Source organism: Emys orbicularis, chromosome 9 (assembly GCF_028017835.1).
Source record: "Emys orbicularis isolate rEmyOrb1 chromosome 9, rEmyOrb1.hap1, whole genome shotgun sequence".
NCBI classification, from domain to species: Eukaryota; Metazoa; Chordata; order Testudines; family Emydidae; genus Emys; species Emys orbicularis.
In genome coordinates this window covers 5,094,379-5,119,719 of record NC_088691.1, presented here as the reverse complement: position 1 = coordinate 5,119,719, position 25,341 = coordinate 5,094,379, and the positions used below count along the sequence as shown (strand labels likewise).

The 25,341-nt window shown below is 38.1% G+C and overlaps 1 protein-coding gene across 1 annotated transcript in view; it reads left to right on the top strand.

Annotated features, from left to right (window-relative positions):
- The window catches only part of MAP7D3 (MAP7 domain containing 3), a 58,800-nt gene that overhangs the window by 6,189 nt on the left and 27,270 nt on the right, over positions 1 to 25,341 (top strand). Inside the window, exons 2-7 of the mRNA XM_065410848.1 lie at positions 10,437 to 10,538; positions 11,360 to 11,440; positions 13,482 to 13,645; positions 17,964 to 18,078; positions 20,891 to 20,920; positions 24,576 to 24,677. Of these exons, the coding sequence (XP_065266920.1) occupies positions 10,437 to 10,538; positions 11,360 to 11,440; positions 13,482 to 13,645; positions 17,964 to 18,078; positions 20,891 to 20,920; positions 24,576 to 24,677 (594 nt within the window). The remainder of the gene's footprint in view (positions 1 to 10,436; positions 10,539 to 11,359; positions 11,441 to 13,481; positions 13,646 to 17,963; positions 18,079 to 20,890; positions 20,921 to 24,575; positions 24,678 to 25,341) is intronic.

Sequence of the window (25,341 nt, the reverse complement as noted above, 5' to 3'; positions counted from 1 at the left end):
GTCACCATAGTATCTACTGTTGGTCAGCTTCTTCCATTGATTTCAGTAGGAGCTGCACACAGAATTAACCTGTCTAGCTAAATCTGCACCTTGCAGGCCATACTCCACCTGCTTTTGTAAGAGTATTAGTAGATTGCAGATTTGGAGATCTGTACTTCTGGGAGGTAGGGAAAACACCAACAGCTTGCAAACTGTGCACAGATTGCTTTAAGCCCATCAATTGCTTAATTGAGTACATGTTTCAGAAATGCACAGGGTAGAATTTAGCAATGTCTACCCAGAGGTTAGATCACTTAACTATCTTTTAAATAGGACTTATTTAATTAGCAAATAGAAAGTTTTTCCCTCAATTGCTCCAAATTATGAAAGGCTATTTATTTTGCCTGACCGAAAAATAGTTTCAAAGTGACAGAATTCATAACATTCCACCACAGCTGAGTATAAATAAAAATAAAGGCTTAAAATAGCTCTTCAGTGACAAGTGAAAATATTAACAATGTTTAAATCTTAATTTTGTTTTTCTTTAACTGATCTTCTCAAAACCACTCTGCCTTCACATTAAGGCTTCATCTATACTAGAATTTTCAGATCCATAATTTCCAGTGGGTCTCTTGATGTTAGTAATTGATGAAGCAGTAGTGTAGACGAGACTCTGGTCTCATCTTGTCTAAACTATACATTCTGCTGGTGCTGTCATTGGTGGATCTCTGCCTCTGTTGGTATTGGGAATTGTGGATCCAAAATAGCCTAGAATAAATAAGACGTAAATCAGTTGTGTGTTCCAGTGTTTCCATCTGCTTCTCATGCCTATCATTTACCATCTAAAAACCTCACAACATTTGGGAGGTATTTTATCCTCCCAACTTATTACATTTCTGTTTGAGGATTTAAAAGCTGTTGCAATTGTGAGGAAAAATACCATAGAAAGCTGTGCTGGATACCATTTAAAAATATATCTGGTTTTATTCCAATTTGCAAATCTGTTGGGGTGCTACCTTTTACTAAACAAAATCATGGAATTTAACTGCCTAGCTAAGTCTAATTTAAAGTTCAGAGGGAAGTGGCAGTGAAGTACTGTTCAAGTAGTCTTTTGAGTCAATAGTTTTACGCACTTCAAAACCTCATGTAAAGGTTAGTTGCCAGGTTGTTCTCAGTATGTCCTGGACTCTGATATGTTCACATCATTAATGTTTTTATTGTAAAAATTTACTTAGAACTTTATACTTTCTATAACCAATTATTGGTGATGTTTACATAATAGTCAGAAGATGCCATAGTTATCACACAGCTATTGTTTTTTTAACCTGTTTACCTGTAGCATCAATATTTATGCAGTAGCTAATGATACCCATGTAAGTAAATTAGTTGTTTGTATTGTACATTGCCAGGGGTTTGGGCTTGTGAAGTGCAATAGTGAGATCTTGTTTTCCTGAAGTCATTACCTAAAATGAGTAAATACTAATACTTGTCAGACTCTCAGAAACCATAGGTTAAATTGTAAAAAAAAAAAAAAAAAGTCCCTGTTATGTTTTCATAGTACAGTTGAACACCTGTCAGTCTAAAATGCGAAGTATGAAAAAAAAATGTTTTTATAGTATGATGGCACGTTTCATTTGGTTTTTTTTTACTACATTCATCAAGAAGTCTAAACATTTAAGGTTCGGTAATACTTCAAACCGGATACGAAAGATAATTTCTTAGTTCGTGGTTAGCTTTTGGTGGGTGTACACATGACCATCCAATAACAGACCTTTGTAGTAATATCTGGTCTGTAAGTGAGAGCGGTAGTGTTGAGTCTGAGCACAGGCAGCCAATTATATATAAAGAAAAGGGAAATCATAGTTATCACTTGGTGTATTTTTATTTGAAAGTTGTAATAATTTAGTTGGCATTGGAAATACCTGTAATAATGCCCTCGTTATCCATGATAAATGTCAGTGTGGTATATATGTGTGTAACTTATTATATACATACATTTGTTTTCTGTTTAAAGCAAGTTAGCCTTCTATTTGCATGGCATCTGTTTTCTGTTGAATTTTATTTTTCAAATATTCTTTGAGCTGTTAGTATCCAAGAGAGGGATCCACAGAGAGAGTTATCTTTGCAATTAGTTTACCAATAGTAGTTATTCCTAGAAGATGCCCCATCTCCAATTTTCAGTTCTTCCATCTTTTTTCCTTCAGAGTTTGGAGAGAACTTTGAAAATATTTTTCTCCTAGTACTTTTTACTGGGCTTTAATTTGAGCGTACCACCTTTTGCTATTGAAATGAGCTGCCCTAGGAATTCAGGGGGATGCATAGGTATTGCAGTAGCCATAGAACTACATTCTCTGGCTAAGGTGCCTCAGAGGCTCTGCAATTTAAAACAGTGTGAACCCCTGACTTATTTTGCACTGGAATCAGACCCAAGAGTTGGAATCTACAGAGATGTATATCTGTAGATACCAGGAATTAAACAGATTTCCTGTTATAGTTAAAAGTTTTCAGCTTTCACTTAGCTTTCTCAAGTTTGTTTGAAAGAAATGTAATGCTGTGACTTAAATTACAGATTATTGATCCGTATTACATTCTAGATATGATGGGCCTTGATCATCAATCCCCTGACCAAACTGGCGAACATCACCTTATTCTCCTTCATTTTCCTCCCTAAGACTCATCTCTTCCATTTGACAATGGCTAGGCAAGGTGAACTGAGACTTTGATTTATTATGCAAAACATACTCTTTTTAAGTGTTACCTTGTCCTCTTCTCCTGCCTTTATTCTGCTTGTTAGTTTTCATTTTCCTGTCGTCTTTTCACACATCCAGATTATAAATTCTCTGGGGTGGAGACCATCTCTTTATTACATGTTTGGGGTCTGTAAGTGTAACTGTATTAGAAATAAGATGTGTCTGCAACCTAAACTGTACCTTAACAAAGATTTTAGGGTGCAGTGATTTTCAGTTTTAATAAATGGAGTTTAATTCTTTAAATTTCATACCATTCTCTTCTGCAGAAGGCAATGAAAAGCAAATGTTTTATTCTGGTGTTGCAAAAGGACAATCTAAACTATAAAAAGGTAACAGGTCAGCACGGAGGATGTACTGATGCATGACTGGGTTTGAGCCCATGGGTCCTGCATGCATGGAGAAGAGTGTTGGGATCTGGCCTCTTCTTGTACATCTTGGATGCACTGCTTGTGTAGCACCCTCGTGCTCACTTGCTGAGAAGGAGAAATAACGTTAACAAGTAGTGTAGTCACCCGAAGAAGGGATAAAGGTTAAAAATGCACTAGCAGTAGTTTTCGCTTATATCACATAATGGAGCCATTGTTTTCTCTTTAAAGATAGTTCAGAGTTGGGCTTTCACAGAATTTGACTTGAATCACTTGTGATTTGCAGTGCTAGGCTCTGTTGTACAGAGTTCTGCTTGTTTGAGTTCTGAGGTATTAAACAATAGCTAGCATGTGTGACGTGCAGTCTATATGGTTTTATAAAAACATAAGTGAATATAATGTAACTGGGATATGCTTCGTGCAAAAGGTCTCTTGTATCATTACAAAGCTCATAATCTACTGAGTGTGATCATCCTATTTGTAGAAATGTACTACTCTTGTATCTAAAACTAGAAATATAAAACATAACTCTGAGGGCCTATTGTAATTATGTAAAGTGTGGGCCATTAATGACGGTTTGGAATCTTGATGACTCCCATTAACAAGGACCATTATCCGCAGATGGCTGTGTTTACCTGTGAGTCTTCCTGTATATGTGTGTGCTGGCAAGTGGGCAATGAAGTGTTGCAGTGACAGGTGATCATGACACCTGAACTGGAATCCATCTTTAACCTGGTGCTTTTCCAGTGAGGGGGGGTGGAAACCCAGAGAGACAAAGGGTTCCCGCCTTATGCAAAAGATATATAAAGGGGTGGAACAGAACAAAGGGGGGGGAGGAGCCATCATGAAGAATCCCCTAGCTATCACCTGAGCTGGAACAAGAACTGTACCAGGGGAAAGAATTGTGCCCAGGCCTGGAAGGTGTCCAGTCTGAGAAAAACTTACTGAAGCATCTCTGAGGGTGAGATTATCTGTATTTAGTTTGATTAGACATAGATTTGTGCATTTTATTTTATTTTGCTTGGTGACTTACTTTGTTCTGCCTGTTACCACTTGGAACCACTTAAATCCTATTTTCTGTATTTAATAAAATCACTTTTTATTTAGTAATTTACTCAGAGTATGTATTAATACCTGGGGGAGCAAACAACTGTGCATATCTCTCTATCGGTGTTATAGAGGGCGAACAATTTATGAGTTTACTCTGTATAAGCTTTATACAGGGTAAAATGGATTTATTTGGGTTTAGACCCCATTGGGAGTTGAGCATCTGAGTGCTAGAGACAAGCACACTTCTGTGAGCTGTTTTCAGGTAAACGTGCAGCTTTGGGGCAAGTGATTCAGATCCTGGGTCTGTGTTGGAGCAGACGGGAGTGTCTGGCTCAGCAAGACAGGGTGCTGGAGTCCTGAGCTGGCAGGGAAAACAGAAACGGGGTAGTCTTTGCACATTGGGTGGCAGCTCCCAAGGGGGTTTCTGTGATCCAACCCGTCACAGCATGCAAACAAGCACAAACAACATTTAGAAGGGGATGATCAGAACAAGAGAGGAGAAACTAGACCAGGGGTTCTCAAACTGGGGGTCGGGACCCCTCGGGGTCATGAGGTTATTATATGGGGGGGTCGTGAGCTGTCAGCTTCCACCCCAAACCCCGCTTTGCCTCCAGCATTTATAATGGTGTTAAATATATAAAAAAAAGTGTTTTTTAATTTATTAGGGGGGTCGCATTCAGAGGCTTGCTATGTGAAAGGGGTCACCAGTACAAAAGTTTGAGAACCACTGAACTAGACAGATGATGGAAAGGGAGAAGGTGGGAAGCGAGGAAGCTAGCCCATTTCCCTGTGCTGAAGATAATGCTATGGGGAAGAAAAATGTAAATGTATGTTACAAAGGAAAAGTAGATATGAAAGGGAGGGCAGAAGGTTATCATGGGGCTTGTCTTCACTGCACTGTTAGCTCGGGGTATAACTTGAGTGTTTCCCCAGTCTGACTTGCAGCTGTATGTAAATCTCATGCTTGAGTTAAGTGGTGCTTTAAACTGGAGCTAGCTGACTTTTTTTGGTGTGTGTGTTGAGTGCTGCTGACACTTGAGCTAGTAATGCAGTTGGGATTCAGGCTACTCTTTGCTGCTAATCCAGTCATTCTGTGTGGCTCAGGTGTTGTTTTGCATTGTGACTGCTCTCACTTGGCCTAACTCAAGTTAATTTGAGTGTAAATAACTTGAGCTCATGCTGGGCTGAAGACAGGCTCATACTGTGAGAAATATGCAAAAGAAATATTGTTGAAAAGAGAATAGAATTAGGAGCCTGAAACATCTATAAGTGTTGGTAATAAGTGAATCTGAGTGCATACACAACCCCCAAAAATATTAAAAATAATTCCACACTCAGAGTTGAGGTTTAAACCTCTGCAGTCTAACTTTCTGCTCCTCCTTGCACTTGTTAAGTTGGTGTCCTACCGTGTCAAAGTATGGAGGGGTCTGATCCACTTCTGTGGGTATATTGCCCTTAAAGTTATTGTACTATAGGGTGTAACTTTTCATCTTTTATTTTTAAAGCAATTTGAAATGATGTAATAATATGTGTGGTTTTAGTGTATAAACTGTTTTCACACTAATTAATGAACTAGGGCATTTTAGAGTTTGCCTGTTTTTGTATGTAAATGACATAAATAGTTGTAATGAAGATGTATCCCAACTAAATTGAACTTTGTTGTGCAAGGATAGTAATGTTGGAATCTGGTATCTTGTTTTAAAAAGACATGTTTAAAAGTATGTAAGGTGACTATTTGGTTTGTTAACTTTAGGGGGAAGTGAAAGTGGCTTTTGATGGGGGCTTTCTAGCTAACAAGAGGCTTCTGTGGTTTTTGGCCCATGGAAACTGTGTGGGACAGCATCCTCTTTGGATCAAATGTTTTATCTTTGTTAATATTGGTATGCTCTAGTGAAGAATCTCATGTAGAGTACAAATATTTCTTGATGAATCACTCTTTCACAAAGAAGCACAATGAACAATGTCAACCTGTCCAATTCTCCCTGCTTCCCTGTAACATCGTCTAATTCACACCATGCTTTTAGACAAAGAAGAAACATTATATAGTGCATGGCCATTTGCTGTTGACGCTGTTGGGATTGTAGGCTGAGTATTCTTTTGTGGGCAACTTCAATTATAGCAGAAGGTTGGTGCATAGATAAATATGTTTGTAAACAGAATGCAATAAACAACTTAATAAAAAAATTGCCAAAGTGAGAGGGGAAATTAATGACTTATTTTACATATTCCCCAATCCTTTAGAAGATTTGTGTGTGGATTTGGAGAGGAAGACGTTGCCCTCTTAAAATGCTTTGTTATATATTTTATTTATTATATGCATTATCATATCAAAATACCTTAGAAAAAGCTGGTGCTTTCTAAATCAAATCTGATTAAGACACTTGGTCTAATGTCAGAATATAGAAAAACTGTGGAGCACGTTCCAAATGCAGTATTGGAGGCAACCTCAGTGTTAAATTTGGGAAAGGCGTTAGGGTGGATGTGGCAGCAGTAGAGAGACTGGATGGGCTGAAGCAGAGCCAAGAAGGAAATTGGGAACAACTGGAAGAGTGTCTGCTGCAGTTCTACTTCATGCACATGGTTGCAACAATTTGCCTGAGAACCATAGTTAGTGTAGACAGGGTGCCCTTCAGTGGCTTCATACTCATATTTTGGAGAGTTTCCCCAAATATAGCTTGGTCAATTACCCTTCTGTGCTGAAAACTCTCTTGCTGGGTTCTAGCTTGTCACCTCATTGTTCAGTGTTTATATGGGACTCCTACGTGGATTAGTAAAGCAGCATGGAATTCTGGTAATTGCAGCAGATTTGGTAGCACCTACCTCTCTCTCTGTCTTGGCCCAGCCAGTGCTGGAAAATGATTTACTTGTTGTTTGGTAGAGAGGGAAGCACGCATGAGGGCTAGCTGATGCGTAATCTGAGTAAGAACGAAATTGTGCAGCTAGGATGGAGGAGGGAATTGGAAGACGGCGCAATAATTATATATGCTCCTTTAATTGAGAATGTTTCCCCACCATTTGTAACTAATTTCTAACCTGAAAGTGATGTTGAATCCACAGCTTCTGTTAGACCAGTGGTTCTCAAACTTTTCACAAAGCAAGCCTCTGAATCCAACCCCCCCCCCATAAATTAAAAACACATTTTTTTTATATTTAACACTATTATAAATGCTGGAGGTGAAGCAAGGTTTGGGGGTGGAGGCTGACAGCTTGCAGCCCCCCCCGTAATAACCTCACAACCCCCTAAGGAGTCACAACTCCCAGTTTGAGAACCCCTGTGTTAGACAATCATAGCAGCATTCACCGGGATGATGTTTTTGCCACTGTTTTGTTCAGATGCAAACCTTGATACTCCGATCTTTGCTTTTATAATCTCGGATAGTTTAGATTATTGCACACTTCCCAATGGGAAAAGTGGCTCTTTTGCACAGAGACTCACCTACCACTCCACTGATAGTAAATGGCAACGTGGTTGACAACTTTGCTGAGATGGTTCGAAGCTGAATGGGTATGAAGTGGTGGCTCCAGATCATAATTGGGAGACACTTGGTGGGGCAGTGTAAGGAAATTTGTGTGGAATAGAGGGCTTTAGTCCCCAGGTACCTTCACCAGCACTAAATTAAACTACACATTTCTAAAAACAAGTGACTTAAGTTGAAATTTTAGAAATACTTTGGGAGTGTTGATAGAGTTTTGGAGCCACTTGTTTATTTAGCACTAAGGAAAACTTGTCAAGACTGTTCTTAAGAGGAATTTGTACTTGTGAGAAAGCAGAATTGTCTCTAGTTCCTTCATTATTAGGGAGTATTGTCCTGAAATGCCTTTCATACTGGGGAAAAAAGAGGATAATCTTGGGTAGTAGTTTGCCATGGCTAAAATATGCTTAGAATACTGGTGATAGGTGCCCTGGAAAAATACTAGGATAATTATTGTAAAAATTAAACAATTAAGTGTTTATTTAAAAATAACCATTTAGGGAATACATTTAATTGGATTTTTATATAAGACTAAAAGTGCTTATCCTGTGTTCTGTATGCCCTAGTCAAACCTTTAGAAATACATGCCAAGCTGTCTCCCAAATGTAGCAGCCTGGCTCCGGCCATTTAACCAGTGTTAACTAACCAGAAGAAATTAATCTAAAAGAAAATGCACAAGGATACCAGTGATCAATAACCACGTTTCCTCACATTCCCCCCCAAAAGCTCATGCAAATAAATTGATGAAGTGGATAGGCTCTTAAATGTGCACATTGGAAACTTACAAATGTGGCATTACTGTAGCTAGGCCCCAAATATTCCTCTTTAAAAGTTAAAACAGCACTTCTTGTGTCTCATGTGGAGAGAGACAAAAATACCGCTCAAGAGATTTTTGACACAATTCACTTGCAAAGATGCAAATACAAAGATGTTGGAGAAGGTAGAACTAATGACTTTGTGATACTTATGAGAAAAGCTGGTAAAAATAGGACTACATATGTTAATTTCAGCTTCATAAAAGTTAAATTGAGTGATATGAATAGATTTTATGGAAAATACTTAACATTAAAACATTTAAGATGTATATTTAATGAGGTTTTGAAACCAAAGGCAACAGTTAATTTCATTTGCATAGTAAATCAACAAGTCATGACTTTAAGTACTAAAAGTACTGCAGTATTTGCATATAGTTAATTCCATCCTCAAAATTTTATTCCAGTTTATATTACTGCTTGCATCACGCAAGAAGCATTCTGTTACAAAACACAGCAGAATGATTGTTTAAAATATATTTTGGAGTCTTGAGGTAAAAATGTCAGTCTTGGTGTACGTAATCTGGCGTGATTGAAGTCATAGGATGTTTAACCTTTTGTGCCAGGGTTGAATTTGGTCTGGAGTGTTCATTTCCCACCTGTACTAATTTTGAATTCTCTTGATCTACCTCTTACAAATCGTCATACCCCCTCACCTTTGTCTCTGTGAGAGATGAGGATACGTAGCTTGGTATCATTATCAAAAGGCTTTTCAATTTTATTCTTCAATTGTGTTGTAAGATTGGTCATATTCTAGCCTTCTATTCATTGAAGGCTTTTTTGTTCATTTTCACTGGTGCAGTAAGTGCTGCATCTGTGCCTGTACTCAGATATGCCTGCTATACCCTATTTTGTGTTATGCCTCTTTCTCATGTTAGCCCTTGTGTGGTTGGAAAAATTGTGTTCTCTGTTCACTGCTTTGAGTTGGATTAATATTGTCTGCATGACAAATGCCACAATGTACAAAATTAGCTTTTTGATTTTTAAATCTTTAGTGTACTTAGTAAAATTGCAACGTACCCATTTTTATACTTTGCCAACTGACCAGAATATCATATTGCAATATGTGATATCGTTTATTTATATTAAAAGACCCTCAAAGATGTAATAGAGTACATAGGTAGGATTGAAGAAGGCTGTTTGGTGCTGCAGTGAGGTATTCAAGCCATGGCAACAGCTGTGGGTGACAATTTAGAGTTGCTTAATAAGTATTGTAATCAGCATTTATCATTCATATCACATGGGATTACACACTTTGAGGTGAATGTTCCTGGGCACAGCCTTAGGAAGGATTATTACCATGACAGAACTAGTTGTCATGGAGAAGAGAAATGTTCTTCCTTCCTTCCTTTGCATTTTGTACTACCCAATTAAAGGAAAGCCATAGACCATTGACAATGCTGTTTCTTTCAGGAAAAATACCAAATTTAATAATCATCCATCCTTAACTATAAACTTTAAATCATTTGACTAGGATAACTTTTGCTACAAATGGGTCTAGATTTTTTTTTTAAAAACATTTTAGTACATATAAAGTCTTATATGTTTGTGTTTGGTTTCTTGGTGGTGGTTCTTGAGATTGGGTTCTTTTAGGAACCAAAGATGACAAACTGTCTTCTAGCTCTATGTTCATTACTTTGGCTGTAGGGGTTTACATGGAGGGAAGATTGGGAGTATTGTACAGATCACTCATGAAAGAGGTCTCTCCCTCTTAATTGTGTGCGGAGATATGGAGATAGGTTGTTTGTCCTTAACCTTGAATATTTCTCCCCTTGCATTTACTTTCCCATTCACAATTGCTTCACTCTAGCGGGAAGAAGAGGGTGACTAGCTTAAATGTAAAATGACACCACAGTGAACAGGATATCCATGCAAAATGATGGGGGAGAAAAACCTGACCAGAGATTTCAGGAATAAAATAAATGAGCCCTGTTGATGACAATCTTATTGGTAGTAATTGTCTCTTTAAACTATTTTTTGTTTTTGTTTTGTTTTTTGTTTTTACAGTTGCTGCAGCCCAAGCAATAGCAGAAGAAAGAAGAAACCAAAGTGGTATTAGCCCTGTTCCAGTCCAAACTGCAATAAACCTACAGACTGCAACTAAACCAGGTGTAATCTCTGACTACTGTTGATCTTAAAAGTTTCGTTGAGTTGACAGGGTTGGATAGGACTGTTCTGAAGCGCCTTTGCTTTCTCCCTTTAGAGAACTCAGTCACTTTTGGACATCACTCAGGCTTCCACTCTTGCTCTTCCCAGGATTCAGTTAGTGCAGCTTGCCCACTCTGAGTAGGGCAGAACAGTGAAGACAAATTAATTTTTGTGCTCTGTACTCTGCTCTTGTTGCCAGTTCACTTCCAGGTGCAATTAAGGGTTTTGGTACTGTCTACAAAAGACCCAAATGGTCTGGGCTCCACTCAACTGAAAGACCATTCTCCCCTTGGCTCTTCACAACATGTGGTTTTTATAACCGTAGCACTTCAGCTAATTGTATTCATGGTAACCTTTGTGGGAGCCAGAGACAGGTCATTCTTGGTCACAGCCTCTCACCTCTGGAATTTACACCTGCCAGAAATATGGGCTGTGGTTAGAGCATAATGCAGGGCCCACCTCTTTGTTTAGGCTTTCTATTAATTTTATGGTTTGGGACATTTAATCTTATGTCTGGTATTTGCTGGTCCTCTTAAGATTGTTGGATTGGTTATGGGGTGGGGGGGGGGGGGGAGGAGTTCCAGAGTACATGCTTCCTGTACCGGAGGAAAAGCTTGTTAGTACTCTTCTAACCTGCATAAAGTACATTATACTGTGGTGAATGGGTGCCTTTCTCAGAATGAGTTCAATAATCATTTCAATAATCTATATTTAAAACAGCTTGTTTCTTTTTAAAACTGTGTTCTAAATGACTAACAATTACAAACCCATTTTTTTGACAGTGATAGATGGCTCTACTCTCAGAACAGAAGAAAGACAAAGACTAGCCCGGGAGCGAAGAGAAGAGCGGGAAAAGCAAAATGGTATATTCACGTTTAATCATATGTTAAAATCATATGTATTAATGCTTGTGGTATCAGTTACATACAATGCCACACATTAGTTCTTTCCCAAAGTCTTCTTGTCTTTGTGTACACTGGCATTCTTCTTAAACTTCCACTTCCAGCCCGTGTGGGGTAGATTATAGTGGTAAAATGTTAGTGGCCAATCTTTGCAAGCACCCAGTCCCCACTAGTACAACCCACCAATGCTGTGGTATTGGTGAGTGTGAGATTTTGAGAAAAGTATCAGGGTAGACAAAAGACCCTTGACAGATTTCTGTGTTTATATTGTGTATAGAATACCATTCAGACAATATTATTGATGATCCAAAAATGTTTGGCCATCTGAACTCCTTGATTGCCTTCAACATATCTCTTTTTTAAGATTCTAGAAAGAATAAAAGGCTCCTGGATTGAGTCCTTATCAAATAAATTTATATTGCACTTCATTTTAGATAAGAATCCAGGGTCTCTTCCAGGAAAAGTTGTATAAATGTGGGCCATGCATCTACAAGTGTGGTAAAGCTCAGAGATACTGCATACTAGTACAGTGACTTATCCATTTAGTTAACATCTTCCTGCTGACCTCAGGCTTCTCTGCCATTGTGTTCAATTTTGGGCTCATTTATTTTATTGTGGGCTTGCCTTTAAACTGTACAGTAATTTCCAGAAGTGTGTTGTGGAAGATTCTGAACTTTTGAGAAAGTACATGTAGTCTGAACTCTGATGTGTTAACTGCCATGTTTTCATGTTTTCTCATTCAGTGATTTAGAATTTTTTTTTTTATTATTACATATAAATGGGTGGGAAATGTGACACAGAAGCCCATATTAAGTTTTCCTCTGATGCCCAGCTTCCTAGTGAGGCTTTAATATTAAGAACATACTGGGTCAGACCAAAGGTCCATCTAGTCCAGTATCCTGTCTTCCAATAGTGGCCAATGCCAGGTGCCCCAGAGGGGATGAACAGAACAGGTGTCGCTCATTCCCAGCTTCTGGCAAACAGAGACTAGGGACACCATCCCTGCCCATCCTGGCTAATAGCCATTGATGGACCTATCCTCCATGAATTTATCTAGTTCTTTTATAAACATCCTCTGGCAAAGAGATCCACAGGTTGATTGTGCGTTGTATGACGAAATACTTCCATTTGTTTTAAACCTGCTGCCTATTAATTTCACTTGGTGACCTCAGTTTCTGTGTTTTGAGAAGGAGTAAATAACACTTCCTTATTTACTTTCTCCACACCAGTCATGATTTTTATAGACCTCTATAATATCACTTCTTAGCCATCCCTTTTCCAATCTGAAAAGTCCCAGTCTTATTAATCTCTACTCATATGGAAGCCATTCCATACCCCAGTCATTTTTGTTGCCCTTTTCTGAACCTTTTCCCATTCCAATATATCTTTTTTTGAGATGAAGCGACAACGCAGTATTCAAGATGTGGTCGTACCATGGATTTATATAGAGGCAATATGTTATTTTCTGTCTTATTATCTACCCCTTTCTTAATGATTCACAACATTCTGTTTGCTTTTTTGACTGCTGCTGCACATTGAGTGGATGTTTTCAGAGAACTATCCACAGTGACTCCAAGATCTTTCTTGAGTGGTAACAGCTAATTTAGACCCCATCATTTTATATGTGTCGTTGGGATTGTTTTCCAATGTGCATTACTTTGAAATTCAATGTTGATAAATGCATTATGACAGCACCGCAAGTGCATGCATAGCATAAGGCATATTCTCTATGAACTTACATACAGATCATAAAGTGTAAAACTTCAGAAAAAGTTCCAGTCTGTTCTCAGAGCTGGGGACACAATGGAATAGAAGGTTAGGTCACATGCAACATTATTTGATTAAGATGTAAGATTAACTATACATCTGAATTAGATCAGCTAGAATGTTATGTTGTAGAGGTGGACTAATATGTTTTTCACATTTGTCAATTGTAGTATTTGTGAATACTTTTTAAAGTTTGATTTAAGTTTACTTATTTAAATTTTTTTAACATGAATAGCTGCCAAAGAAACACAGATATTTGAAAAGGAAAAAAAAGCAAAACTCCAGTATGAAAAACAGATGGAAGAAAAGCAGAGAAAATTGAAAGAACAGAAACAGAAAGAAGAACAGAGAAGAGCTGCAGTAGAAGAAAAAAGAAAACAAAAAATAGAGGCGGAAAAGGTACTGTTCATGGCTATTATGTAACATTGTGAAAACTGTCTAAATTATATCCTTATTATGAAATAGATTAGTTAAGGATAGTATAAAGTACATTGATCAGTTCTTTTGAAAGTTGTTGGAATTCCTACTCCAGTATTCAAAGCACACAAGTTACCTTTTTCAATGGTGATCCATTATTTAGTCTCACAGTTAATTCCAGTCAGTCCTAGCTCTCCCTGTACCAAAGGGAACATTAGCTAGTTATCTTAGTTTGTTCTTAATAATTTTTAACTTAGAGTGTGAAAATACCCTGACATTTTAACTTTCATTTTGTAGACAAGTTCTGCTGTGTTTTTAGTAAACTAACATGGTTTCCTAACTTGATGTGTTTTCCACTGGGTTCTGGCTGGTTCCCACTGTCTCAGTTCTCCTATGTTACTACTCATGGTGCCTTCTTTTGTGCTGCTGATCACAGACTACTCTTTCTGCCTTATATAGTTATCCTCTGCAACTTTGAACTATGTATTGGCCATCCTTTTATGACTGTCACTTTGTCCTCCCTCTGACCTAATATGGGCATTCTGCACTCTTAGAAGCATCATCCTACACTGGTTGCGCTTACATTTTGTGCCATTTTCAGTTACCCGATGTTCCTCTTGTGCATGTTTTGTGTGCAACTCTTTAACTTGAATGCTGTTACGCTCATGTTGTTTGAGGATAATTAAGTCCCAGGTGTTTCAATTTAGCAGCTAAAGAAATAATTTACATTGCTGAAAAACAAGCAAAAATGTTTGTCCTGTACTGTTGGTGATTCAAAATGGAATTGCAGTCTAATGGAACTACATCTCTTGGAACACAAAAGCACTGTTTTTAGCTTCAGACTTTCTCCAAAGAAAGTTTAGCCTGAAGGCAACACCAGTGGCTATTGGTGAAACCATTTATTTGATTATCAGGGAAACAATCCCTGACAAATCAGTCTCTGACTGATATTAACCTGAGCTTTACCAGATCCTCTCCTTCGAAGAGGATCAGACGCAGACATCTACACACACAGAACCTAGCACCTGGGAGAGTATCTTCTAGTTTTGCCTAATGATGAGAGTCTAACCATACAAACTGCGTTCAACCGGGAAGTGAAGGCAGGGGCTGGATAATGAGAAATATGATCAGAAAATACTTTACTTTAAAATAAACTGTTTGATATTTACCAATAAGAACATAAGAGAGGCCATACTGGGTCAGACCAAAGGTCCATCTAGCCCAGTATCCTGTTTTCCGAAAGTGGCCAATGCCAGGTCCCCCAGAGGGAATGAACAGAACAGGTAATCATCAAGTGACCCATCCCCTGTCACCCGTTCCCAGCTTCTGGCAAACAGAAGCTAGGGACACCATCCCTGCCCATCCTGGCTAATATCCTCCATGAATTTATTTAGTTCTTTTATGAACTCTGTTATAGTCTTGGCCTTCACAACATCCTCTGGCAAGGAGATCCACAGGTTGACTGTGTATTGTGTGAAGAAATACTTCCTTTTGTTTGTTTTGAAATCTGCTGCCTATTAATTTCATTTGGTGACCCCTAGTTCTTGTGTTATGAGAGAGAATAAATAACACTTCCTTATTTACTTTCTCCACACCAGTCATGATTTTATAGACCTCTATCATATCCCCCCTTAGTCGTCTCTTTTCCAAGCTGAAAAGTCCCATTTTTATTAATCTTGCCTCATATGGCAGCCGTTCCATACCCCTAATCATTTTTGTTGCCCTCTTCTGAACCTTTTCCAATGCCAATATGTCTTTTTTGAGATGGGGCGACCACATCTGCACGCAGTATTCAAGATGTGGGCGTACCACGGATTTATATAGAGGCAATATATTTTTTTGTCTTATTATCTATCCCTTTCTTAATGATTCCCAACATTGTTTGCTTTTTTGACTGCCGCTGCACATTGAGTGGATGTTTTCAGAGAACTATGCACAATGCTTCCAAGATCTTTCTTGAGTGGTAACAGCTAATTTAGACCGCATCATTTTATGTGTAGTTGGGATTATGTTTTCCAATGTGCATTACTTTGCATTTATCAACATTGAATTTCATCTGCCATTTTGTTGCTCAGTCACTCAGTTTTGAGAGATCCTTTTGTAGCTCTTCACAGTCTGCCTGGGACTCAACTATCTTGTGTAGTTTTATATCATCTGCAAATTTTGCCACCTCACTGTTTACCCCTTTTTCCAGATCGTTTGACATAAATCATTTAAGCCCTCTTCCTCCACTTCAAGATTTACCGAGCACAATGGATGGTAAAGGACATAGCAAACCATATTTTTTCATTCTTTGTTTCATGTTTCAGCCAAATCATTTCTGATTAGTCACCTCCCACAGGTAACTTAAAAAAGGAATCACCATAGTGAGAACAGATGGAAGAATTAGTTGCGACCTTCCTGAGACTAATCATGAAAGCATCATTACTAAGATTTAAAAATATTATTCTGTTTAATGACAGTAATTAAGACTCAAGTGCATTGTTACCAGCTATGCAAAATATATAGGTTGTGTGTGCAACAATACTTAGATTGTAATCTTTTTCAGATACTGTCATTATGTTGGTGCAATAGGGCCCTGATCCCCGATTGGGACCTTTAAATTCTGCTGCAATAAAAATAATTAAAAGAATCTCAGTAACAGTGTGTTCTATAGATCCTTGTCTAGATACTTTGGTCATTGATACCTTAGAGTTCTGTCCACATGGATGTGATTACAGGATAAGGGTCCTAGATTGTACCAAAAGTCAGTAAAATAAACCAGATTGGAGTTGCTGTCTTATCTTTCTTTAGACGTAGATAATCTACAGTCCAAAGAATATTTTTCTGGAAAGCTTTGCATGGCAAACAAGACCTCCTGTCTCTTCAGAGCTTGGGGCATTTTTAACCTTTCCTTCCAAGTTTTTTGTCACAGAAGAAACCTCAAAGTGCATGCAAAGACTTTTTAGTCTCTGTTGTTACGAAATTCATGTTACGGGAGAATGGAAGCCTTCTGTCCCAAGGAGAGAAAATTGTTTGGATAACTGGTCCCTTGGTATCTTGTAGCGTGTTGGTGATAAATACTGACGAAGGAGCTCTCAATCGTAGCTATTCCAGGATATGACTCTGTTGTTGATCTTCATAGCCAGGCAGTCCCATATGCTTATAAACCCTGAGGATGGTGAAGAGGTCGTCTGTTAAAAAGTGAACTGTGTAACCCTTTTTATATGATAGGACTGGAGTTCAGTGTTCTGGGTTTTGTTTTCCTTCTCCACCAATTGATACGAATACCTGAGACGGGAGAGAGCTGTACTCCAGTGCTGTTCCAGATGTTAGTCATGTCAGCAATTATTGCTGAAGTCCAGAGTTTACAAGTAAAAACAGACTTTCAGCTTGTCATAAAGTTTTCCTTTTAAGTTTTACCTTCTTTTGGGTCCATTCTTGCTTCTATTGAAGTCGATGGCAAAATTCCTTCATGTTTAGAGAGATGAGTTAATGTTTGTATAGTACTTTGAAAAGATAGTGTCCTTAATATTTGTTAATGCAGACTTCTAAACAGTTTTTTTTAAAAAAAGAATGTACTTTATTTAGATATTTCAATAAGCAACAGTATTTTCTGCAGTTGTGCTTTAAAGTTAATGAGTTCTCTTCTTACAAGAGAATTATTTTTCTAAAAAAAAAAAAAAATCTTCTAGCCAACATTCTAACTTCCAGTGGGCTGTTAATTAAAGGTCTTCTTTCACAGAGAAAGATCTCTACTAGTTTACTTCAAATATTTAAGATTGTTTAACATATGAACACTTGAAAAAAAATTAATTTATTTCAGGAGAATTCTGAAGTTTCATACCCTAATGGTTGCTTCGTTGGAAAACTAGAATTGACAGTTAAACACTTGAGATTTTATAATCCTTCCTCCCACTTTATATTTATTTATAAGTCTCTAATAATCAAGACACCTGTGGATAAGTGTTGTTGTTCTATATAATATATCTGAACTGATACATAGTCGCTACAGCAGATTCTTGATCAACTGCACTTTGAATGTGTTAACCCTAAAAGTCTAATTTCACTTCAGTGTAGCACATCTCTGTGTGAAATATTAGAGGAATATTTGTGCATTATATTAAAGTGATTAATTGGTGTCTTCAGCCTTTTTGCACATTAAATTTGTTTTAGAATTAGTTATGGTCACATGGTGCAGGTAAAACAGATGTTTTTGATAGATTTCAAGCTCTTTGGGGAAGAAAGATTGTTTTGTGTTGAACATAGTTGTGCTTAATAATGGTTTATATAGCCTTAGAGAGATATTATTTTGTAATAGGAGCGATATGAAGCAGTTGTGCATCGTACCTTGGAGCGGAGCCAACGGCTGGAAACACGACAAAAGAGATGGTCATGGGGAGGGTCTGTAACTTCAAATTCAGACAGCAAGACTGGTAAGGGTAGCTAAAATTTAGAGCATTATGTTGATTTATAGTGTTGTCGCATTTATAATTAAGATGTCTTGAAGATTAATTCAAAAGTAGTTTTTATAATTCTGTTTTAATGATTTCTATTTAATACTGTTATTGTTTAATATAATGAATATGCAGCCATGACATGTAAAATGCCTTGAAAATGCTTCCTTTAATAGACTTGCTTTGAATACTAATTGATGATACTCCATGTTTTAAATAGAGGTTAAATGGGTAAGATGGCACAGGGGTTAATGCTCAAACTTTTCAGCTCTGGAGTTAGTGTTGAATCCCACCTGAGGTTACACATTTTAAATGTACTTGGTCTCAAACAGGTCCTTATTAAACCATCATGTAATTTGATGCAATTAGCAGTTTCTGCTGATCAGAAGCCCATTAGAATAGTAGAACAGGATGACCTGCCTCCTTAATCACTTATCTATAATTTATAGGGGAAAAACTGCATGATCATGGGGGACTTGAGTTTGAATGACACATGCTGAAGGTCTCATGCTGGCAGTATTAAAACATGTTTGGAATTTCTAAACATTATAGATGAAAATTTCCTAACTCAAAAAGTGTTGTGGCCAACACAGGGGAATTCTTTTAGACCTTGTCCTAGCAGATAAAGATGAACTGATCATAGAACTAAAAATGTAATGGCAGTTTAGGTACAAGTGTTCATGACTAGATCACATTTATAATATACAAGCAAAATTAAGTCCAGACCAGTAGTATGTATACTTGGTCCCTTCTTAGGGCAAGTTTCACAAAGCTTGAAAATAATTATGAGCCAGATCAGCTGGGAGGAAGACTTTGATCTGGAAACTCTGAATGATAACGGGGAATCATTTAAGAACACAAAAAGCCACAATCCCATAATTGAGGAAGATGGCTGTGCTGGTTAACCAATCCGCTTTAGAAGGAAGTGAAGACAGCTATTAAAAAAATTAAATTAATAATATTTAACAAATGGAAGAAAGGTGAAATTGATAGTAATGCATATAAATCAGAAGTTAGGAATTGTGGAAAATTTATAAGGGAAGCGGAAGGACACAGAGGGCTTGTCTACACTGCAACATTGTCGACAAAACTTTTGTCTTTCACAGGTACTTAAAAAAGCCCCCCCACGAAAGACAAAAGTTTTGCCGACACAAGTGGCAGTGTGAATGCGGCTTTGTCGGCAGGAGCGCTCTCCTGACGACAAAGCTAATGCCGCTCGCGGGGCTGGAAGTATTTCATCAGCAAAAGTGCCGACAAAATACAGAGAGAGTGTTTACACACGCTGACTTTTAGCGACAAGGCTGTGTTGACTCAGCCTTGTCGCTAAAAGCTGCGTAGTGTAGACAAGCCCAGAGAAATCTATGGCCAGCAGAGTTAAGGACAATAAGGAGTTATTTAAATATATTAGGAACAAAAAGAATCCTGACAAAGGAACTGGTAAACTTATCAACAATAATGCAGAAAAGGCAGAAATGTTCAATAAATATTTCTGTTCTATACTTGGGGGAGTGATAAATAATGAAGAGGACATGTCACTGATTCAGAGGAATCTGAATTGCTTTATAAGTTGGATGTAAGCAAACAACATGTGTTTTAATATGGCTAATTGTATACATTTAGAAACAAAAAATATAGGCAATTCCTATGGGATGGGGGGCCTGGCAAGCAATGACTCTGAAAAATATATTTAGGGGTCATGGTGGATAGTCAGCTGAACAAGAGTTCCTAGTGTGATGATGTGTGCTAAAGAGCTAATGCGATCCTGGGATGCGTAAACCGGAATCTTGAGTAGGTGTAGAGAGGTTATTGTACCTCTGTATTTGGCGACTGCTGCTGGAATACTGTGTCCACTTCTGGGGTCCACAATTCAAGAAGGATATTGATAAATTAGAGAGGGACTAGAAAACCAACCTTACAGTGATAGACTCAAGGAGCTTGGTCTATTTTGCTTAATAAAGAGAGGCTAAAGATTGACTTGATTGGTCTAAGTTCTACATGGGTATCAAATATTTAATAACTGGCTCTTCAATCTAACAGAGCAAGGTGCAACACGATTCAATGGCTGGAAGTTATAAAGCTAGACAAATTCAGACTGAAAATAAGGCATACATTTTACAGTGAGGGTGGTTAACCATTGAAATAATTTACCAAGGGTTGTGATCAATTCTTCATCACTGAGTGTTTTTAATTCAGGATTGGATGTTTGTCTGAAGGAGCTGCTCGAGGAATTATTTTGGGGCAGTCCTATGGCCAGTGTTATGGAGGATGTCAGACTAAATGATCACAATGGTCCCTTCTGGTCTTGGAATCTATGACTGAAATTGAATTGAAAATAATGGGAACTGAAAGGAGGTCTTCACAATGCATGGCACTAAACATGATCAGGCCCTGACTTTCCTGAGCAATAAAAGTATTTTAAGGGAAAATCAAACTTGGTGTAGTGAGCTATTAATAATAACTTCTCAATTTCCAGTTGAAGAGAGGGAGGTTGTAAGGACAGAGATACATGCGAGTCAATGGGAATTTTAAAAGTGACTGTGCAGAAATAAAAAACATACCTGAGCTCACTTTTGTTTTCTGCGCTAGTGTTGGAATTGTTTCAAAAATACTCAAGGTGGAACTAATTGTGGTGTTGGCTGTCAGGCTGTATCTAGAGCTTAAGTCCTATAAAGTGTTTGTTGAAATAATGATTACCTTAATTATAAGTATTATTTCCACTTTCCCCGGGTCTCTGTTATATTAATTACTGTCCAGCCTTGTGATTTATCTTACAAACCTTGTTCTTCTACAGAGCCACAGACTGCAGATGAAGGTGGAGCTGGTAGTATTGATTTCCAAAATGGCCTTTTGCTATTACTTTACACTAACCACTAACCTTTTGAACTGGAATTCTCACTTTCACTGATTGGAGTTCAGGGGAGTTACTTTTATATAGCTCTATTGCTGGATCTGGGCCAGCAGGGCTCAGCGCACTGCAGAAGCAGCACACTTGGTCCTCTGTGGAGAGCATGCCCTACATATTTAACAATCCCTCCCAGCCAATTAAGGTGGGCCTTTCCATTGATGAGCTCATCAGCGAGTCTGAGACAGGGTATTGTCTGCGGTTTAGTGCCTCAAGGATGAGGATATAAAGCATGGGAAAAATTGGGAGATCTTTCTGGCTCTGGGTATATGCTGAATGTATATTAATATGGTACTCTGTAAACCAGAATTTTATAAACAATGATTTGTTACTTTGCAAACAGTTTAAACCATAGCTGGAGAAACTCTCCAGTGCACGAATTTGGTGCATTTCACAAATGGTACATTTTCATGATATAGTACAAACAAATATATAGGGGAGCCTTTTCCTTTAACTACATTTAATTTCTGTGGAAGGAGTTTGCAAAAATAATGAGTGACAGTTTATTCCAATGAGTGATAGTGATTCCAAACTTTTAAAATTCATTTTCCATTGACTTTCTAGCACCTTCCGTGGAAGAGCTTGAGACACACTCATAGACTAATTTATAAGCAATTCAAATGGTTTCTAAGGCCAGGTCTACAATTGAAGGGCTTTGGTGGTATATTATACTGGCAAAAGCACTTTCAATGTGGACACCATTTACAGCAGCCAAACTTGTTTTTGCTGGTATAGTTTATTCCAGCAAAATAATTGCCTGGTAGAACTGCATCTACAGTAGACACTCTTGCTGGCACATCTGCATCCATCAGGGATCATGCATCTTCATGCCCTGGAGCGACATAGCTATGCTGGGAAAGGTTTGGTGTAGACCTGGCCTATGTGTAATCAGGGATATTTATTGTTTGTAACTGAGGGCTAAAATGACAGCCCCCTCATCTGAGACCCAGCTAAGTCTATGAGCACTGAAAAATCTGTGCATGCTCGTAGCGATACTAATCTAGTCCAGCTGTCTCATAATGCTGACAATATGAGGCTTGAAAACTCAATGAAAGTTTAACTGAGCATGATTTAACTGCCAGAGCACATTTTTTCCCTCTTCTCCTGCTCCCCTCAGCATGGATTGGCAGTTTTCTCCAAAATTAACCAGTTTGATTGGATTGATTCACTTCTATTAAACATGTCATCCTGAGGTACATGTATTAATTCCAGTTGTTTCCCACTAGCTGAAAAATGCCTAACGTTGTGGTTGCTATAGTATTATCACATTATTGATAAACAATGTTTTAATTTCTCTAACAACATCATTATAAGAGAGTTATAGAATATTTGCAATATTCTCTTCTGACTGTCTGTTCATGTGGCATATTCAGAGATAGGTTGGTCCACTTTTAAATATGCTGGGAGACCAAAGCTATTCCAGATACTGCAGAAAAGCCTTCCGTGTTTAGTAATTCATGATCCAAGAAAATGTAGCCCAACAATCTTTCTTTCCAGGCACATTCTGTCATGATCAGAACTGGTTTCATGTGAATATAAATATTTAGAACTCTTGATCAAGCAAGGTAAATCTCTGGCTGAGATAGCAGTAGATTCACAAGTGTACTGAAAAGTAAACCATACATAATCAGACATTTCAAGAACATCCGGAAGATCAAATCCTATATACGGAAAATATTGTACATTGAGATAATGCACATGATTCAGGATTACTCCCCATTGGTGGTTAGAAATTAATTAAAAAAAACAAAAAAGAAACCCCACAATCAAGCATTTTACAGTAAAAGCTGTTTTATCCAGCATGTTCAGGGACTGGGGGGTGCCGGTAAGTGAAAAATGCTGGTTAACTAAGAGGCAGGGAGTTTGGGGGTGTGTGGGGGGGAGGGTGTGTGTGTGCTCTGGGAGGGAGTTTGGGTGCAGGAGAAATGCCAGTTTATAGAGCTTTCCACTTGGTGCAGGGTTAGATTCTGTTGTCAAGAAGCCTGGGAGAAATGGCAACATTGCATAATAAAATACATAGAGTCCTTGACAGCAAAATCCCAGCAATTGAGAAAAGTTCCCAATCACAAAACCAGATGATGAAGTGCCTGAGAGACTAAGGTGCATGCCATTAGAGAATATGATGGTCACCAGACATGACGTTTGATGCCACACTCTAGTACCCGTGTAGGCCCCGTGTGCACATTGAAAAAATACCCTGGCATTATGTTGCACTCTTGTCTCAATTCTTGCAATTTTTCATATATAAATGATTTATAACTTTCTTTTTCCAAAGAAAATCCTACAAACAGAACGAAGTCATACCAATAATTAAGAAACCATTGATTTGATACAATGAAATTTTTCTCAGATAATTCCCTAGGACCTCAGAAGCAATTCTTCATGCTAATGGCCAGACTAAATAATTGAAGCCATCTTATCAAGTCATTAAAATTGTGTCGGCCAGACAGGTTAAGTAGGGTTCGTTAGAATCCTAAACGGTGGGTGTAACTTAAAGCTTTCTTGCAAATGGAAATGCAAATACCATGTACATATCTCTTGTTCCTAATAAGGTTTTACAATGTTCTATATCACTCATACTTAGAGTCAGTTGACTTTTTGATAACAAGTTCATGTGAATAGTCAGGCTATTGCTATGTGTTTTTGAAAATCCCACCTGTAGCACATATCCTATATTTAAAAAAAATAATAATAATAAGGAAAGGGAATTAGCAAGGAAGTGATAGAAAATAACTATTAGTGGATGTAATTTCCCTTAGAAAATTCCTGAAGTTCATCTAAAAACTCCAAAAGCTGTTGCAGCTATCCCAGTTCTCTGTCATCTTCCATTATAAAATAACCTTTGTGTCTGCCTTAGAAAAAGTATCCCAAACTTAAATCTTTATTTCTGGCATTTATTATTCAGGTGCTATGCAGTAGATATTTCAAATCATGCTGTGGGAGTGGAATGTCCTAAAAAAGGAAACTTCTCTTCTTTCTCAATCTGCTCTTACTTTGCTGTCCTTTCACACCTCCTTAAAACAATTTCTTGGTGTATCAGAGAGGGTAGCAATGTAGCAATTCTGGGGTTTGTACACTCACTCACATACATACATACATGCAGGCCAATCCAGTCAAATTCTCATATATTGGCTGATTTTAGAGGAAACAGCCATAGCATGTTGGGGAGCCTTTTGAAAAGGGAAAAGAAGCTCCTTCCAAGGTTAGTAACCCTATTTTCCCTTTAGTATGGCTTTATTTGCTAATAAGTTAACCAGCTTTGCCATTAACATTTGATATGCATGCAACATAATGTGCAGAATTTTAGGGTTTTACCATGCTGGTTTGTGCTACGTTTAGCATGCACTACCAGGAAATACTTACCTACCTCAAAGGGATTTGTGATTTATGAATTGTTTTGTAACGTGCTTTGAGATCCTTGAGTGGGAAGTACTGTGTAAAAGAATCGGAGCAGAATTGGAAATGGCTTTTGGGAAGTAATACTTACACTTCCAAATTTATCCCCAGAGAAATATGTTAAAGGACACTTTTTCTGACTGAAGATAAATGCTAAAATAAACGTTTCTTTCTGCAGCCAGCAAACGTTCCACATCCACAGCAAACCTCAAACAAACAGAAGCTGTCATTAACAAACGTTTGTCATCTTCTACAGCACTTCTAAACTCTCCTGATCGGAGTAAGTGTTTTGGGGTTTTTGGCGGGGGGGTTCTTGGGGGTAGATAATGTGTACTGTTTCTCCGACCTATTTGTTAATTCATTGCTCATATGATCTCAAATGCATTTTACCCAATTTGTTAATCCAGCAAACTGTGCAGGTTTTTGACCCAATCCTTGGTTGTGATCTTTGTGTTACAGCAGGAGAGTAATGGTAAAGATCACTTTTCATATTTCTAGGATTCAGTTTTATTAAAGCCAAATCTTGGTGAACGATTTATGAATTAACCATTTCACACCAACTCTAAGGGTTTGCATGCCTTAAATCACAGACTTAATTTTAGATAATACTAAACATAGTAATTGGGTTTTTTTAAAAATTGCACAGAAGACAACTACCGTATATACTCGTTCATAAGCTGAATTTTTTTTAGTAAAAAAGGGAAGCACCAGAGACGGGGGTCGGCTTATGAACGAGTATAGAGAGGGAGAGGTGGGACACAGCCCCTCCCCCCAACAGAGGGAGCAAGGAGAGGCAGCACAGCCAGCAGAGAGAGAAGGGAAGAGGCGGGGCCAGAGTCTCTCCACTTCTGGCCACGCTGCTCTCCCCCCAGCCTCCAAAGCAGCTGCAGCTCCGGCCGTGCTGCTCGGCCCCGCCCCCCAGAGCAGGCTGTGGCCACCCGGCC